The sequence below is a fragment of the Rhipicephalus microplus genome, chromosome 9 (genome assembly GCF_043290135.1).
Source record: "Rhipicephalus microplus isolate Deutch F79 chromosome 9, USDA_Rmic, whole genome shotgun sequence".
In the NCBI taxonomy this organism is placed as follows: domain Eukaryota; kingdom Metazoa; phylum Arthropoda; class Arachnida; order Ixodida; family Ixodidae; genus Rhipicephalus; species Rhipicephalus microplus.
The window spans coordinates 53,573,771-53,593,350 of record NC_134708.1 but is presented as its reverse complement, the minus strand read 5'-3'; the positions used below and the strand labels follow the sequence as shown (position 1 = coordinate 53,593,350).

Genomic DNA, 19,580 nt, shown 5'->3' with positions numbered 1-19,580 from the left:
CTGCCTGCTGGTTATGGTGTTCCATTGCTGACGTGTACAGACCACGCGGTCCAATCCCGGCCACAGTAGCCACCCTTCTATGTACGCGTAATGGTAGATGAACATGTGCTTGAAGTTAGGCGCATGTGCAAAAACCATAGGTGGTCTAAATTTTCGTCGTCCTCAACGTCTGTCGTAGTGGCATTTTTGATTTTGTATGTGAAATCTTCCCGAAAATGGCCATTTTTTTTTCCATTACAAAGTGAGGTCATCAGGTGTACATCATCAGGTGATCAGATTCATCACGTCGCAGCGTGACTTTATTCATTACGCAAGTTACATTTACGCCATGGACACACTTGCCTTCGTTCGAGCATCCTGCGAGCTAACTGACCTTCATTATCTATTTGCATAATAAGTGCTGACGCCCCCGCAGCCACAAAGATCTCGCGGATTACCATCAAGTCACCCCAGAGACCTTTCACTCATGAAACATATCTCACACTTGAATCATTCTTGCACCATTGCGAACTAAGCGGTCGCCCTTCTTCGAGTAGAAAGCTGTCTAAGTAACAAAAAGTAAGTAAATAAGTGAAGGTTTGGCAGTACATGACTTACGCAAGCAGCACTGAAGCAGGGACAGTCTGCCCTGTGCCTGCCTGGTGTGGCAGCGGCTCTCCAGCTGCAACCCTCCCTTGCGGCAGATCCCTTTCTCCCTGGCCAGCTGGATGATCTTGGTCATGCCTCGAGAGTAGGACTGATTGGGCAGTAACCGCAGCACCTGCAGGGTCACTTCGATCACCGTGGTCAGCAGGGTACTGTGGAGGTCCTCTCCGAATTGCTCCATGAACACCGCGGCCAAGTTACCCCCGGACGCTGCGTATTTCGACAGAATCGGGTTGTCAGCTTTAAATACCTAGTTAGACCCAATCCACAATACCAAAAGGCGATTAAGCCAAGGAGAGCCAAGGTGGTGCAGCGTACTAATTATGGCGTCAATGTACAGACACGTCCAGCGTTCAGTGGAACACTCGAGCGGCCAGCATGGCTGAATTTCGCTATCTTACGGTAGCATAGACGCTTGAAAATTCAAAACACTACTTGTGGTTGAAATTTTACACTCCTCTTGACACAATGGTGACGCGCATTTGCTGTTAGAGGGCCACCAATGTTGATGGTGCGCATGCGATTGTTCCATTTACCAGTGGACGGTACTGCACTTGATTGAAGTGAATGAAAACTACACTTCGGAGAGATTGACATTGAACCTATAACTTTCGAGTAACGCTTGCGATGCTAAACCGATTTAGCTAAAGTAAATATTTTATCTGGGGTTTTACGTTCCAAAATCAGGACACCCTTACAGGATACGCCATAATGGTGGGGGGGGGGGGTGGCTCCTGAAATGTCAACCATACGGTGACATTGCACAGTACACGGGCCACTAGCATTTCACCTTCATCGAAAAGCGACAGCCGCTGCCGGAATCAAACCCGCCACCTTCAGCTCCCAATTTACATACAGTGGTGGCCGTAGAACAAATCGCCTTTTTTTGCATATATCAGGTTGTTTGATCTGGCGTCATCACAATGGTAAGTCCTCTGGGTCCTACAAGGACTCATAAATGACCGCAAGTACCACACACAGCTCGAATGCGTTATCTTCGGGTGTTTCCCCGTCTTTTAGGCACATTTCCTGAAGCCAGTGGACTGTTTACGTGACTTCACGCGAAAAGAAGGCCTAGATCGGTCCGCACACGGGTTAATATTAGTTTTGAATGGTCTCCTACCCTACTAAATTGCCATGCTGTCGCACGCCCATTCCGCGTAACTCAGCGCAAATATTCTGCTCGATCGATCGACTGCACTTCGTTGTGGTGCTTTTCACTGCGCAAGCAGTCATGATAGCGTGCATCTGAAAAGTGGTAAAAGTAGAGCTCAACGTTTATCACTTGCGCTTTCCGCACATTTTACGATGATGAAGACACCCCGAGATTATTAAAGTGGACGTGAATATCCTGACCACTCTTTTGAACTTCTGTGTAACCCCAGCCGCTGAACGCAAATTTTCACAGGCGGCCTTGGCACACGGCTGGCATTCCACATGATTGTTTAGGAGGGTTCCACAAAGCAGGTTCCACACTCCACATGGCAGGTTTATTCACGACTTTACAGCGTCTCAGAAGAAAAAAACTATTGTTGATCTCCAAGAGGCAAATATTTTAACAATTGTCATCAATCACCACCTCAGAGTAAGACAGCCTTCAATTCCTACAATCCTGAACACAAAAACACGGATGCACGCCTGTATGTATGTTTTTAGTTTCGTAGCAACTATGCGGACGCTCTCCACCGGCTTTGCCATCGCCGCCATGTTCATAATAAAGTCGAACTGCATGGATATCATCTCCCCGCGCGCAAGGGCTCCCGTCCATACCTCCTCAAGATGGCAGGGAAGCGCTTCCTTTCTTCTCCCCGGATTGAGACCCAAATGGGAAACGTGTGGCCCGCGCGTGCCGTACATCTTTATCAGTAAACTGTGCATACCCTTTTACATGCTCTGTTCTCACTGCTTACGTCACCTTCGCGTCAGACAATACGAAGCCCGATTAGCTCGTTGGAGCGGACGTACAATACACCAGCGTTTTGTAGAACTCCAGTCAGAAACCTTCAAAAGGAGTTTGCTGGTAGCTCTATTTCGTATCATTGAAATGTGTTGCCCAATCGCAATCATTGTTACGTCTTTGCGCGAAAACTACGGCTTGCTTTTTTTTAGACCGGAACTCAAATGGAACTAAAGGGAACTTGTTCTGATACCACAAAAACGTCCCAACCATAAATACATCATGCCTCACGTGTGCACTTCTAAAGATTCGAACGTGAAGCGCAGTTTATATTTTAAAAATAAGTTACGCATCGAATTGTTTGTCTTTTTTATTATTTTTACATATTATTGACCCTTAATATACTACTCACAGATTACGAAGGTGATAAGGACGATGGCCGAGTAAGCTGTAATCGGGCTGTCGAACAGGAAGGAGCAGATGTAGATTGTCGGGAGAGCAGCGTAGCCGTGAAGCAGGTTGAGCACGAAGATAAGATCTGCGAGCCGAAAAAAAAAGTGTGTCGCAATTTGGGCAGGATAATTTTCGGCGAGAGTACGGAAGAGTTTCCTTCTGGCTTACCACACGCATGTATAGTCTGTTTCACACTTATAGGGGGAAATCTCAAGGCAAATGGCGTCGCGATGCGTTTAGGACTGCAGTCGCGCGCCGGCGACACCTCGCGCATGCGTAGAAGCTTGTGGAGCGTGCTATTGAAACGCATTGTCTGTCACGGTGGTGCACGCTAGCCACATTGTCGGATAGCCCACTGATTTCGTCGTTGCTACAGAAACTAGGCCGATATTCTGTACCAAACGGTGTGCGATGCCTACTTCTCACCCCCGTATTCTAGAACGTCCCTCCACTCAACGCTTCCCCTTCACTTGAGAAGGCCGATGGGAGCGCAGTCTCTAGGCAGGGAAAGTCACTGCATATCAAAGATAATCTCCTGTGATTTTTGAGTAGCGCAGCGTCACTTTCAAACAAGCAGCGGTGCAGTGCTCAACTCTGTCAAGTGAAGGGTGAAAGTCGAGTCGAGGAGCGTTTGTGAATGTGGGGGTCAGCCTTCATTGGCGGTAATGGGTTTCTAAAAACAGTTTGACAGCATACGTTGTTTGCCCTTTCGAAACGCTGTGGTACTGAGTGCGTCCACGTAAATAGTTTTCTTTGTGTGTGAACCGTATATGTGCTCCGACGGGGAATACCGTATGAGCACGTACCATGCATGCCATTTATTTCACACTAAAAAAAAAAAAAAGCGGAGACTCTACAGCGACTACCGTGCATCTATGCGGCACCAACACGATAAAACAGATGACAGCTAGTTCAGGAATGCTCTAGGTTAAAATAACAACCTGATCATGCTTCTTCTTGATCGCATTTAATTACTTGAGGCAGCACTCACTCACTGGCACCGAAATGCACGCGTTAAGCTTCCAGCTTAATACTCCGTCGCGTCCCCAGCGGCTGCGATGACGGCCGCTGGGGACATGACGGCGTACTGTGACCGCGAGGTGTACTGTGGCACGATGAGAAATGTCGGTCCAGTTCCCGCAGCAACGATAGAATTCGCCCGCTGCCTGATAGATACATTTAGTTGGGCGCACGTAACGAGCCTACGTACGCGGCACGATACGTTTCGTACGCTGTATGCGAAGCGCTAAACGACACTTTTAGTTCACCGTATTGACCGTACTGAGATACGTTTGCTTCCGCTAGACGTACGTTATTAGAAATAAAACGGCTTTTGGGTGCTTTTTAGCGCACTTGTACGCTAGCAGCCGTCATAATGGCCACTAGCGTCCAAGCCAAGGCGAATCGTTTTGGATCCATGGTTTACGTCGGTTTGTTCCGGATGCCTAAACAGATCGCTGGTTTGTACATCCAATAACAGCGCGACATCGTCCCTCAATGTAAAATATACTCAATTCGGGCTGGCTTTGTTGCTCTCTGCATTCGACGCCATCACTGCCATTTTGCTATCTGGTTCCCATTTCGATCGAGATATCGCGAGAGCGTCACGCCGCGTACGCTCCGCCTTGCCACGTTTACGCACGCCCCGTTTTTTTTTTTTTTTCGGCGTACGCGCAAATCCATGGAGTAGACACGTTAGATACTGCGCATGCGTACTAGGCACGCTGCGTACGTAGTCTCGTTACGTACGCTACACTAAAGGTGTCTAGTGTGGCCAGCTTGCGCCGTGCCGACGATGCAGTTCAAACATTCAGCGCAATTTCCCTGAAGCGTCCGCGCATGCTGCCAGCAAACGAATGCCACGCTGGCCGCATCGCGAGGCCACGCGCTACGAGGTTTCTCCTGAGTGTGAAACAGACTGAACACAGACCTAAGCACACACCAAGAAAAATTCTAAATCCATCGTTCCCTGTAACGCCAATTATGATCCAACCCAGCGTAATTCTAAGGTCAATTCAGCTCTAATGTGGTTGTTTAGTTGGCCTTAAGGTGCGTTCACACGTGGCGTCGAAGAGAGCGAAAGAGGTGAAATTCTCTGGAAATCGACTCATTTGGCCGCCCAAGCGGCGGGAAAACCACGCCACGCAGCCGGCGCACAAGAATCGCTCCGAGACCGATTTTTCCGCCACACGAAACTGGATCTCGTTTCCACTTCACAGCCTTCGCTGTGCTACATCGGACCACGGGACATAACCAGCCGGCCGGAGATTCAACATGGCGACACAGGCGTCGGCGGTGGCTCGCATCGGCTCAAATCGCAAACAACCAGTGCAGCACGACGAAGCTTGATGGCCTCAACGAGGACGCGTTCATCTAGAACCTGACTATGATTACAATCGCCGAGAACTCTGGAAGTAGACGGTGCAGCGGCAGCGAGTCGGGATGCCCCAACATGTATCACTTTTGTGTACAGCCGGTTGAAACCACGCCGCCGCTGCTGGTGCGTTCGCTCGTGTCGTTCCTGCTGGCGTATTTCCCGAAACGACGTTTGAAAAGGTGCGAGCAGTTTCTTTTCACTACTTTGTGTCAATAACTATAGTACGAACTTTAGTTCTCAGAAAGCAGGCAAAATCGAGTTGTCAAGATAGCAACAGCAGCGGTGGCGGGATAGGGCAGAACGAATGTGAACACATTTGAGGCGCGCGGTCGTGGTTTTCCGGCCACTCTGGCGTTTTTCGTTTCTCTTCACTTCTCAAGTGTGAACGCACCATAAGCGGCCGGAAAACCACGCCGCGAGGCCTACGCGACAAAAAAAATCGATCCAAGACTGATTTTTTTCGCCACGTGCTAGCGGATCGTATTTTCCCTTCACGGCTTTGGCAGCACTAGCTCAAACAACGTGGTGCACGGTGTAAACAGCTGCAAGTTTAAAACGGTGCAAAAGCTTCAGCGCTGGTTCGCATCGCCGCAATTGCAGACTACCCGCGCAGCACAACAAAGCTGACGGCCTCAACAGGGACGCATTCACCGAGAGGCTCATTTAGATTATGATTACCGAGAAGAGTCAAGGTAGAAGAAGGTGCAGCAGGAGCGAGTCCGCATGCCCCCAAAGTGTCTCGCTTCTACGCAGCCGGCTGAATCCACACCACCAACGATGCGTCCACTCGAGTCATTTATGCTGGTGTATCTTCCGAAACAATGTAGGAAAAGGTGCAAACTGATTTATTTCAGTGCTTTGTATGCATGATTAGAATTCAGTACGAAATTCAATGCTCAGCAAGCGAGAAACATGGAATTAATTATCTCATTGGTGGTGGCATGTGCGCGGGGTGGAACGAATGCGAACGTTTTCCACGCACGCAGACACGCTTTTCCGGCCTCTCCGGCGTTTTCGCTTTCGCTTCCCTTCTCAAGTGTGAATGCGCCACTTGTGTGTCGACATTGTTTATTCTCTGGTGTCGTTCTCGCGCTTGCGTAAGTCTTGCCATAATTCTAAATCCTGCACTTAGTGAAACCCCACTACGGTAAAACCCGAGGAAGTGAACAGCACGGACATCACCGTAGTTCGCGCGGTAATCGCATGCTAGCCATCGTTTCGACATTCAGTCGCGTGCTTGCGGAGGCGCCCTTTCTTGCGCGGCGAGGAGTTCAGCCGGGGTGTTTCAGGAACGTTTTTAGCAAAAATAGTAGCTTTTCTTAGTTAGTCATTTAGCTTATACTATTGTAATCCTCGTTAGTTGATTTTTAACTCGTTATGAGCATTGCTAGCCCCGTTTTAAATCTACGTTGACGAATGCGTAAGCATGCGACACGAGGCAGTATATGGACGAAATACCCGCTCAGTGAAGCGCTAAAAAAATACGCGGGCAGTTCAGACTTCTAAAACGCATACTTTGTGTTTATGTCATCGAGGCATTTGTAGTCGTTGTGACCCACAGGCTGCGGGATCGAATCGCGGCCGCACTTTACCGAAAAAGCGTTAGAGAGCTCGTGCCGCAGAAATTCCGCCGTCGGCGTCGGCCCTGTTACGGTTGTGAGCGAAAAATCAAGAACAAAGCAAATATGATAAAGATTAAAATTTTCGGTGCCATTGAGGATCTAACCTGGGCCATTCGCGTGGCAAGCAGGTGTCCTACCACAAAGCTACGATGCTACTTGCAGCTGCTTCGGGAAAAAAACACTACATAAATGCCATGTAGTGGAAGGAGTCTCCTTAACGCATTGTGTTCGACAGGTGTCATGATGAAAACGAGCCCATTCGGCGATTAGCAGGCGCATTCGGGAGGCCATCAAACTACGTCGAAAAATGCCGGGATAGTGCAGCCAACACACAGGAACTTTCAGACAGCTCGGAAAATGAACAACTATGCCAATCTAGCGGAAAACATATGGCTTTCCAGAGGCATTCATCAAGCAAACAGCAAACGCTAGACAATGTGCTACGATCTCTCAAGCATTGTGGGACTCTTTATGGCTTCCGAGATGGCAAACGCGTGGCGTGTATCTTGGAGGATATGAGACTTTTGCTTTAGATCAAAAACCGCTTCTCCTTATTTTTTTTTCAATGGGAAGCATTTGGTTTTTTCTTCGTGGTCTTACAGCCGGTCGCTTGGCTACCTGCTTTTCACGTATATTACAGTCATGTACGTACATAGTCTGCTTTGGAATCCCCGTGAAACGTGTGGGGTGTGTGTGTGTGCGTGTGTGTGCGTGTGTGTGGGGTGTGTGCGCGCGTGTGTGTGTGGGGTGTGTGTGCGTGTGTGGGGTGTGTGTGCGTGTGTGTGGGGTGTGTGCGTGTGTGTGTGCGCGCGTGTGTGTGGGGTGTGTGCGCGCGTGTGTGTGTGGGGTGTGTGCGTGTGTGTGTGTGGGGTGTGTGCGTGTGTGTGTGTGGGGTGTGTGCGTGTGTGTGTGGTGTGTGCGTGTGTGTGTGTGCGCGTGTGTGTGGGGTGTGTGTGCGTGTGTTTGTGGGGTGTGTGTGCGTGAGTGTGGGGTGTGTGCGGGGTGTGTGTGTGCGCGCGTCTGTGTGCGCGCGCGTGTGTGTGTGCGTGTGTGCGTGCGTGTGTGTGTGCGCCCCCAGGATTCCGGCCCATGAGCAGGAGGCGCGCTTTCCCGCATGGTGTGGGTGGTGCCCCGCGTCACTCTATGGGAACGGAGAGCAAAACGATGATAACTCCTTTCCCTTTCTGATTTTCTCATTGCTTTCCTGGATTCAAGTAGCAACTGTATGAATCTTTCTTTTGCCGGAGTTATAGTATCGTGGTTGTAATAGTGCGAGTTCCCCAGCTTATTAAAACATAATGCACAGCGCCTATCGGCGCTCTCGGAAATATCGGCTGTTTTACCGCATTTGAATCGCTACCATGGAGCCGTGCTTGAAGATATCCAATTGCTTTCTGGGATTTAGGTACTGGCATATGTCTAGTTCATGATGGTATAGAGCGTGTTTGAATCGCGTGGTAAAAAAAAGTTCCCTGGCCAGTTTTGTTCGGGGTGTGAGAGCGGTCAGGCCCTTGTCGCTCCATCTATCGTTGAGATGGTGTACTCTACGGTGCCACGTAAAGTTTGAAATAGGGTACGCGTGAAAAAAGAGGATTCCTATGAAAGGCACTTTTATGACCCCGCTAAACAATATTTAGGGTTCATTGAGGTAAAGATTGATAGTATATCACATCAACAGGGTAATGTTAAAAAGGACGAAGTGCACGTTTTCGAACATTTAGTGTATGTACCATTTAGAGGCCTCAATTTACAGCTTATTCTCGAGTTTTACAAGTTACATGGAAGTTATAGTTATTGACTAATTAGTTAATAAGTACTAATAAACTATGGCATCTCAAGTCAGGGTTTGAAATTGCGAGCAATATTCACCGGGCGCGATATTACGGACGGGGGTATCAACTCACCGTCCGCGCCGCTTAAATCCGGCATACCTCAGGGACTCATTCGGGCCTCTTTCCTTTTCGGCTTATATCAATAATTCCACCCGTGATATCCCAGCAAATCTAAAGCTTTTTGCAGATGCATGTGTGCTTTAATGTAGTCAACGCTTCCAGTGAGCAGGTTCTTTTAAATAACTCTTTATCTAAAATTCCAGTTTGGTGCACAAAATGACAGATTACCTTTACCGCGGGAAAAATGGGGCGATAACCATAGCCCGCAAAACAGGTCCATTAAATATCCAATACAACCTAGGCAATCAATTCTTGTCCTGTGTCTCGCCTTGGTCTATACACACCTTGGTCTTATCATCACATCTGATTTAAGATGGAACGAACCTGTGTCGTATACTGAGAAAAAGGCTTTGAAAATACTAAGCTACCCAAAACGGGCGCTCGCTAAGGCATCCGACGAACCTAAATGACTGCATGTGAAACGTACGTATTACCAATACAAGAATATTCATCGGCTGTCTTGGACCCGCACACGCAAGCTAACACAGATAAACTTGAATCAATACAGCGAAAAGCTGTAAAATTCATATTCAATGCCTAAAAGTAACACATCTCCGTCAGTTTTTTCTGGAGAGCGCTAAACTAGAAACCCTGGAATGGAGACGTTATCGCGAAATAACGAAGCTGTTCTATCTCATATATAATAATAACCTGGCAATACAAAAAACTAATTATACCAAACCAATTTTGCGCCACGAAACACATGCCTCCAATCCTGAAAGAGTGACTGAGCCCCTATATATACACAGGCATGCTTTTTTTTTTCGCACAAGCAGAGAGTGGAACAATTTACCACCAAAAATTCTTGAAAGTGTCGATCTCAACTAGTTTCTTCGTGCGTTAGCTGTTTCACATTGCTCATAACTACACCTTCACATATATTACAGTGCGCTTCATTTTAATACCCACCTTGATCAGACTGATTATTGAGGTTCAATGCCTCGCTTCTGAACGATTCTTCAATGCTTCGATTCTGCATTGTCTCGATTCTTAATATTGCCGACTTTATTACTGCTACAGTTGGTATTTGAGTTCTTTTTACTTTTTGCCCAAACAACATAGCCTAGTGGGTACTGTTTTTATAGTTTTTTATTGTTTAGTGTATTATGGCCATTTTTGGGATATTGGACCGTATTTCATGTCGCTTCTCTTTTTTCATTTTGAATTTTTGCGCTTTCATTCAACACTATCTATCATGCTGTACCTCCTACACAATGTTGCGTCCACTGCGCCACACACCCCTGCCCAAATCCGGCATTAGACTGGCAGTTTTCTCTAAAAATTAACAAATCTCTAAATAAATAAATCCACTTCCTCTTTTTTATATGACACTCTCCAATTTAATGATATAATAATATTAAGGGAAGTAAGTTAAAAGAGAGAGGTATAATGCTGAAAGGTGGGGAGGTTAAATTCTTTAGGAACAAATAACCTTATTTGCACTGCGTTATGTCCACCGTAGCCGGAATAACAAGCGTACGTAACAGGGAACTAAGTTTATTACTTTCAAGAAAGGCATTTGCGCGCAGCACAGTCCAAATTGTCCGAGCGCTGGCTTTCGAGTCCGCTGTGGACCATAAAAGGGGCGAGGAGCACAAAGGAGAGGCCACCAGTGCGCGGGCGCACTGATTGCCCCGACAGTCAGTCAGTTCCCGGGCGCGCGGCGTCAAGTATCGTGAGGGGGGGGGGGGGGGGGGCAGGGCGCATCCCTGAAACTGGCGGGAAGGGTAGGGGGGAGTGATTATAAATGAAAAGAAAAGTGAGCCCCGTACCTCTCTCTCAAGGGGGAGGGCACCTCAACAGTAGCTCACGAGAGATGGGGTAGAGAAGGGAATAAAAGGATAGAATCAAAAGGTAGAGACATAGAGAGAGAGGGAGGAGAAGCAAGGCGCAGGGACGGGGAGTGACGGAAGTAAGGAGAAGATGGGAAAGATGGACACGGTTGCAGGAGTCCGAGGATGGGGCAACACAGGCGAGAGCTCTTGTCGGCGACAGGGTGGGGGCGGGAATTCCCGGTCTATAGCCCCTCCTTGCGTTTTCCGGTAGAAGATGCGATGGCGGGGTTTTAAATTCCACAAGCTGATATCTTCGGCTGAGACTTTTCTTTCTTTTTTTTTACGATGACCGCCGTCCATTCAGGCATTCTGTGAAAATGGCGGGCGACCACTGGTTGTCATTTGTGAAGTTTACAGCAACGTGAGGCGTCTTCTTTACCTGGTATGACCTTTCAAGGCGGTTCTGGTGAAGGGCTGAGATGTGTGTTCGCAGCTCGCAAGAAAACATGATATTCTCCGGTACTTGGCCCGTCTCGCCCGTTGTAAGTTGCTTGAAAGAAAAAACATGCAATGCGCCACTGTAATGACCTCATAGTAGAGTCTCTTGCATGAGCACGTTTTAGCTCTACCACGTAGCGTTTGGCCTGTCCTTTTGTGGCAGGGTGGTTCGGAGCACATTTCACCTCTGTGATGCAGTTGTCACTCGTAGGAGTTCTGTATTTTAGCTGACACAAATGCGATTCCGTTGTTTGAAACTACCTTGTGGGGTAATCCGAATGTTTCGAACAACCGCAGGAAATTGATGGCAGCTGTCGATGTTGTTTTGTTCACATGGCGAATTTGAACCCATTGGCTGTAGGCATCCGGAATTACCAGAAATGTCTGCCAAGGTGTGCTCGCTCTTCACCAGTCCGGTGCTGGATCTCGTGGCGGTGCGCGTTCATTTAAGTGGCGGGCTGTGCACTCTGCAGCTATCTCGATGCCCTTGTCGATTCCCGGTCACCACGTGTAGCTGCGGGTGCACTTCATTGTGATCACGCCTTGGTGTCCGGCATGAATGAGAGCCATTGCTCGGGCCATGAATGAAAACTCGTGATCCCAATTTGATACAACTACGATGACAGCTGTACTCCGTTTCTCTCTTGTGAAAAACGTTGAATTTCTCATTCTTGAAGTTTTGAGCTCTGCCCTCCATCAAGACGTTGTAGAGCTTGAACAATGTCGGGTCATCTTGCATGGCCATTGTGACTTCGTCCGCTGTTAGTGGGGGGCCTTGGTAGCGCTTTGAACATGAGCACGCAGCCAACTTGAGGTGTATCCCCAATGTTTTCGCTGAAGGGTAAGCGGCTCAGTGCGTTGGTATTTCCATGCTTGTTTCCAGGACAATACACGTCGTCGTAGTCGTATGCTGACATTTTAATGCACCGTCGGATCATACGACGCAAAAGTGTCTGTGGAATCGGCATCTGGGGCCCTAGGATACTCAGAAGTGGCCTAATAAATTTCTGTAACATAGCATAGGCTTTTGCAAACACAAGTGATGTTCATGAAGCTTTCATCACATTCTAGCTGCCTTAAGCATTTAGTTCAAAATGGTCCATATTTATTTACTGTTTTTTTTTATTTGTTTGCTGTGCCAGCAGTGTAGCCAGAAACTCTTTTTAAGTGGAGGCTTTACTGTTCCTTATGCATGCTGGTGCATCTATCTGTATGTGTACGTGTACAACCCCCCCCCCCCCATCCCAGCACTGCCTACGCCAGGGTTCTGTGCAATTTTTGCAGCTGAAGTGAGTAGTGGCAACGCCTGGTTGATGATGAGCTCTATCTCATAAAGAGAAAATTGTTGCTGAGCCTTGATAAGGACAAGAAATGAAAGTACTTGGAATACTTTATTTTTTACCTTTTGTTTGAATGTATACAAAGTGCATTTATTACTAAATACGGTGCTTGAACATATGTACCTACCTTGTGTTATAATCTTGGCATTTGCATATATTTATAGGTATAATTTGTAAACTTGTGCGCGCCATAGTTCTTTTATATTTGTATCGGGATATGTATATAGATTGCGCACATTTTTTGGCAGCCTTCGTGTTTGATTTTTCGCGCATTTATTTCAATTGTGTGCATAATGAATGTATAACAATCTTTTTATTTGTTAGGCACATTGTGCAAATAGATCATAATACAGTTTTACAAAATGCTTTTTTTTTTCAAAAAAAACGAGCTGCGTTGTATTTTGCATGTGCATTTTTTACAACAGAAGACAGCTCTATTGAGCCTATCACTCCACACAGGTACTTTACCTTATCAGTGGAAGGTATTTCCACTTCTCAAATCAAGTAACAAAAGCTTAACTACCAACTATCGCCCCAATTCTTTTACCAGCACATGCTTCTAACGATTATATAATCACTTCGTAATCAGAAGCATCCTCAATTTTTCTTGAAAATAACATCTTCTTTTCGCCTTCACAACATGGTTTTAGGAAATCATAATCATGTAAGACTCAACCTGTACCTTTCACTGATCTAATTCTTGATCGTTCATCATCCGCTGGCTGCATTTGTTTTAGATTTTGCAAAAGCATTTGATAAAGTGTGTCATAAACTTCTCATCCACAAGTTACGGAACTTAAATATTGACATTAACCTATTAAAATGGGTCGGATGCTGTCTTGCTAATCACTTACATTACGTTACTGCTTACGGCTACAGTTCATGAATGTGCCATGTCATCTCAGGAGTGCTCCAGGAGTTGGTAATTGGTCCTTTGTTGTTTCTAATATATATTATTGACCTACCCTCTCAAGTATAGCTTCCAATATCCACCTTTTTGATGATGATTGCGATACTTTTACAGCAGTTGCTTCAAACGACTATTGTAATCGCTTACACTCCGATTTAAATAAAATATCTCACTGGTGCAGCTTGTGGCTAATGGAACTAATCATTCACTTATGCAAAGTGAAGCATATATTTAGGTAACCAAACTCTTCTCGGGCATACTACTTAAATAACTTCCCTTGAGATCAAGTAACCTCATACAATACTTAGGAATTCATATCACATCCAATCTTACTATACACATGGACTTGTAATGGTGCAATGGTGACTACCCGGTGCCCTACACAAGCCAGGGTGTAGGAGGAGAATACCCATTTGACAGACAGACGTTTTTTGTTATCTCGTTGAACGCGAGCAAGGGTTTGTCTCGAGGTAGGCGGACTGGCTAGGCAGCATGGTCCTCTGGCGCCGTCATCCGCACAATAAAAATTCGGCGAACGCCTTCCTCAAACCACATTCCCACAAACACAAACGATGCGCTGGGGGAAGGGGGGTAGGATGGACGCCAACAATGGTCAGAGATCCAGCCTAGCTCCCAACGAAAGAGAATTAACATTTTTCTCTTTGCAAAGTCTACCCCCCCCCCTTTTTTTTTCTGTCAGTATAGTCGGCTTGATGGAGGGATAATCATTACGGCGGGAGCAGGTTTTTCTTGCCGAAGTGCCGGTGTGTGGACAAGTGCGGAGGAGTCATAATCGTGTCCGAGTCGGATACGTGGCAGGATTCCGACACTGCTTTCGGAAGCGATAACCACAGCATGCAGCCAGTGACCCAGTGCTTCCATTTTGGACTCGCTCGCTTCATATAAGGCCTTACGCTGGCTGCTCTCCGTCTCATCATATTTCGGTTCTGGTTTTACTGCGCGGTTGCTATTGAACACTCTTTGCTATTTTGTATTCTCTTTCTATGGTGTGCCTGGATGTTTATTCACTCGTGTTCTTACCGATGGAACGGGCACACGGGAGAGGTTTTCCTACATGATTCATTTCATTACAGTAAAAATTTGCAGATCCCACGTACAGTGAGAATCGATGATATGCGAAACATGCACAAATGAGAAATGTTGATGTCTCCCTTTAAAATCAGCGCAACGTTACGAGGTGGAAGTAATTGATGCCGTACATGACTTCCGTGTCATGATTATCATGTTTGGATGTGTCGTTTACCTTTTTCATCTGTTCACGTCGCGTGATACAAAATTTAGTATATGTGGAGCGAGCAAACTGGCCGCGAGCACGCTATGAGCGTGGTATGTTGACATGTTCCTACATGACACTCGTGTCCGGATTAGCATGTTTCCACCAGTCATATACCTTCGTCATCTATTGACGTCACGTAACACAGAATTTGGAATATGTGGAGCTAGCAAAACGGTGGCGAGAGCATTATGAAGGGCCCAATATCCTTCAATGTAGCGTCGACGCTCGAGCACACTGGGCACAGCGACGCTACGTTAGCAAAACGCGAGCACTGTATAACCTTACGCCAGGCGCGACCAGCGTCCGTCAGCGCCACCCGATGGCAAGTAGCATGAAATGCGACATGCTGCATTTAGTGCCGATGCGTTACCAAGACAACACTGCATCTTCCTCTTTTCAATATGGAGGTACGCTGGACGCGCTGAAACGCGCATGCTTCAAAGCAACGCAGCGCGCCTGCGGGTATATGGCAGGACCGGCGCCTGGCGGGGCAACGCCAGCGTGACGCGACGAAATGAATGCCGGCGAGCACGCGCACCGCGTCACGTCAAAATGTATTGTCGCCTTGACTTAGGCATGTAGTCATGTTCTCACATGACACGCATGTCATGACTATCATGTTTGCACCAGTCACATACGTTCGTCATCCATTGGCGTCACGTAATACGAAACTTGGCATATGTGAAGCTAGCGAAATGGCCGCGAGCGCATCAACAGTATAGAGGCTTCTAGCCTCTATAGTCATGCTGTTGCATGACAGGCATGTCGTGATTATCATGTTTGGATGTGTCATTTACCTATGCTGTCCGTTCGCGTCGCGTAATACCGAGTTTGGTAGATGTGAAGCTAGCGAAACGGCCTCGAGGGCATCGTGATCGTAGCATGTAGTCATGTTGTTACATGACATGCATGTCATGTTTATCATTTTTGCACCAATATCATACCTTCTTCATCCATTCCCGTCTCGTAGTACCAAATTTGGTATATGTGACGCTTCTGAAACGGCCGCGAGCACATAATGAGAATGGAATGCAGTCATGTTGTTACATGACACGCGTGTCATGATTTTCATGTTAAGTGTGTCGCGTGTGTTCGCCATGCAATCATACTATATAATACCAGTTTTGTAACATGCCATGTGAACAAAACCACCGCAAGAGCTACAGGACCATGAAAAGTAAATCATGACATTCATGACATACATGTTATGATTTTCATGTTATAACCAGTCAAATATGTTCTTCATACAGTCATGTTATGCCATACCAAGTTTGGTATCGATACCATTATTGAAACGGCCAGGAGAGCTAAAAGTCGTAGGCGGCTAGATAGATAGATACGCTGAGAGTCGCCGAAGTTCGCTAAGAAACGAAGGAAGGAAAATAGGAGCAAAAGAACGGCAGGGAGATTAACCAGCCCATAGGCCGCCGGTTTGCTACCCTGCACATGGGAAGGGGATGGGGGAGATGAAAGATAGAGAGCAGAGAGGGAAGAGAGATGAACACGTCACATTCGGCACCACACGCGCGCGCACTCAGTCATAGTCCAGTCTTGTCTTTCGCGGTGTGTGACATAGCTGTTACAGCCGCTTGTTCAAGTCCGTGTCGCGTAGGAATTTCAACAGAGCTTTTGTCGCCTTCTGTGTCAATGTCTTTTCTCGGGCACTTGACAGAATAGTGTCCACAGACATTTGGCGGCTGTCGATGCGCGCAAAAACGGACGCCAGTGACTGTATCTGGATGTCATACAGCGGACAGTCGAACAGGATGTGGTGTAGCGTCTCTTCGCAATGACAGGCATCGCAGAGAGCGTTGTCGCCCATTTCTATGACAAAGGAATAAGATTTTGTAAATCTCACTCCTAGCCATAAGCGATGAAGAAAGGTGGCTTCTCTTCGGTCGAGCCCAGTGGGCATGCGGAGAGCCATCAAAGAGGACAGGTGGTGTTCACGATTTGTCTCGTTGCTTGGTGGGCACCATAGTGAAAACGTGACTCAGGCGCAAATCGTCGAAGATTACTGGCAGCGTTGGTCCGCGAAAGTGGTATGGCTTCTTCGCGTGTTTCCTCAAGAGCTGCCCGCGCGGCATCGGCATGTTCGTTCCCTATGACGCCGCAGTGACTATACTGAAACGTCACATGATGCCCTTTCTCATGTGTTAAGGGGGCATTGAATTTTGAAAACAAGCTGTTCGTACGGACCGCGACGCAGTGCCGAGAACACAGATTGTAGGGCAGCCCTTGAGTCGCTGAAAATCGATCATTGTTGCGGTGGTTCCTCATTGACCACACAAAGTGCAGCGCGCAAAGTAGCTAGTTCCGCTGCTGTAGATGCCGTAGAGTGGTAGTCCTAAACCTGATGGTAATACATCTTGCTGGAACAACTACTGCAATGCTTCGCATTTAATATTGTGAGATGAGCAATGCGTGCGTGTGGGCGTGTCTACCCTCTCTATATGTAAAGTTTATTAGATCTTGTGGTACCACTCAAGCCTCGTGATGCTTTTCAGGCCACGTGCAGTAGTTTGTTCGAGTTTTAGGCCCGTAAGTTATTACTGAAATATTCTGAATTTCTACTTGAAGCTTATCAGCATAGTGATTGCCATGCATGTGTTGCAAATGACTAACGTTGATTACGAATCAACCTAACCTTATTTTTTGGTGAATGAGAGAAACATAGTAAGAGGCGTGGCTTTACTGTTAGTCCCCTAGCTAATTCCGCGTTTTTGCCGGACTGCCTAACATTGTTTTTGTTTTCTTCGGGCCCCTTTTTAGTCATACTTTAACGCGTATTTCTTTCACATCTCGAAATTATTATTTTTTTTTTGTGAATCATCGCCGGCATTACTAAAAAACGCGATATTGTCCGCAGAACTGAAATAACAAAGATATTAAACGTTAAGTCTTATTATTTTGTTTTCGTTCTACTTTTTTAATGTTATGAAAGTGTCGCGAATCAAATTAAAGACATTCTAACTTTTACTGACCGCATTATCGATCATGATTTTCTTGCTTTTCTTCAGGTATACTGTGGTTATGGGGTCGTTTAAAAGCACGTAATAAACTGTTATGTAGCATATGCTACTACGAATATGAGTATTGCTAATGACACTTTCTTTTATCATATTCGTACTTACGTCGTTGCCGTAAGTGTCTGCTTATATCTCAATATTCGTGTTTCTTTATAGGTTGATTTTTTCAATTTGTCAGGGGCAGCAAAATGTATGGAACCTTGTTCTAGAGGAGGAGGGGGAAGCAGGTGTTTAACCATACTTCATTATCTTCATACGGGTAGTTTGTATGTGTGCGCGTACATAAACACATGCATCCACGCACTCCTGCCTTGGCCAGGTGTCCGCACAATTTTCGCAGCTGTAGTTAGTTTTGATAGTAATTAGGTGTGCATAGCACTACCATGATTCTATGCTTGAGAGAACTGAAAGATGTAGCTTTAATAATCTATGGTCTCGAAACGGTGATAGGATCTTTCTCACGCCAAGAAAATTGTTGAGACTTGATAAGGACAAAAAACAAAAGTACTTTCAATGTAATATTTCATTTTTTCGTTCTTCGTTTTGAATATCTCCACAGTGAATATAACATTATATTGTGCATGCATATACGTGCCTTGTATTGTTATGATCCTGACAACCGTATTCGTTTACAGGTGAAGTTTGCAGATTTGCACAGCATAATTTTGTACATTTTAATCAGGACATGCACATACGTTTCACACACTATATTGAGGTATTTGTGTTATTAAAGAAAACTTATTTCTTATTGATTCCTTAAGAGCACACAATAAGTATCCAAATATTTTTAATATTTTAGACACATTACAAAATATACCATAATATTGATTTGTAGCGCATGTTTTATTACAAATGAACTGCGTCGTATTTTACAGGTATGTTTCTTGCTTTAGGCCACCACTCTATCAATGACAGAAATATTTCACTTTTCTCGGAATATTTTACAGACTCAATATTTTCGGAGTATTTTACATGACTCAATTCTACAAATTGACAACAAATTGAGTACCAATTGGGTTACTACTAATTGACTACAAGTTTGGTTACTATTATTCGGTTTGTGGTGGCAGCTATAAAACTCCGACGACAGAAAGACTCATGAAAACATGCAATTGACGACATCACTGCCGTCTATTCTTATATTTGCTCGAGTAGAAGAGTTTGCTCAGTATTATACACTGCACCATGATTCAGAAGCATAGCCTCAGAGGGACGGGACTTGGACAATGTCGGTAAAAGGATACATAGTTCCCACGCTGAGTGATAACACCTTCACACCTAAGATATTTTGTGTGTGCCAAGGCATCTACTAGAGCACACAGTGCTCTAGTGGATGCCTCAAGGCCTTCAACGTGCACTTTTGTGACGTTCAGGATGGTAACTATCTGTGGATGAGGGGGTTCTGACCCCCACCAGATTTTTTGTAATGCTTTAGCTTTTTGGGTGATACCAAAGTATCTCCACGCCTTCACATCGACCACCGTTGCCAAAGTTAGCCGATTTACACAAAACCAGGCGGGTATGCTTGAATTCGTTCAATTATTTCTTCGTAGTATCAACTTCCAAGACAAGCACGCTCCATGAATGGCGAAGACACGAACGCAGATCGAAGCAGCAATTCAATTACACAAAGTATAAATCTGCTACTTCAGGTGCTTATTAGCAAAGCAAGACACATACAGATATTGAGACACCCCCCTCCGCACACACACACTTATATATATATATATATATATATATATATATATATATATATATATATATATATATATATATATATATATA

At 45.9% G+C, this 19,580-nt stretch overlaps 1 protein-coding gene across 1 annotated transcript in view; it reads right to left on the bottom strand.

The window, feature by feature from the left end:
* The window catches only part of LOC119165052 (phospholipid-transporting ATPase ABCA3), a 74,388-nt gene that overhangs the window by 16,487 nt on the left and 38,321 nt on the right, over positions 1 to 19,580 (bottom strand). The window contains exons 9-10 of the mRNA XM_075874465.1: positions 2,955 to 3,080; positions 598 to 855 (exon numbers count right to left, since the gene is read on the bottom strand). Of these exons, the coding sequence (XP_075730580.1) occupies positions 598 to 855; positions 2,955 to 3,080 (384 nt within the window). The remainder of the gene's footprint in view (positions 1 to 597; positions 856 to 2,954; positions 3,081 to 19,580) is intronic.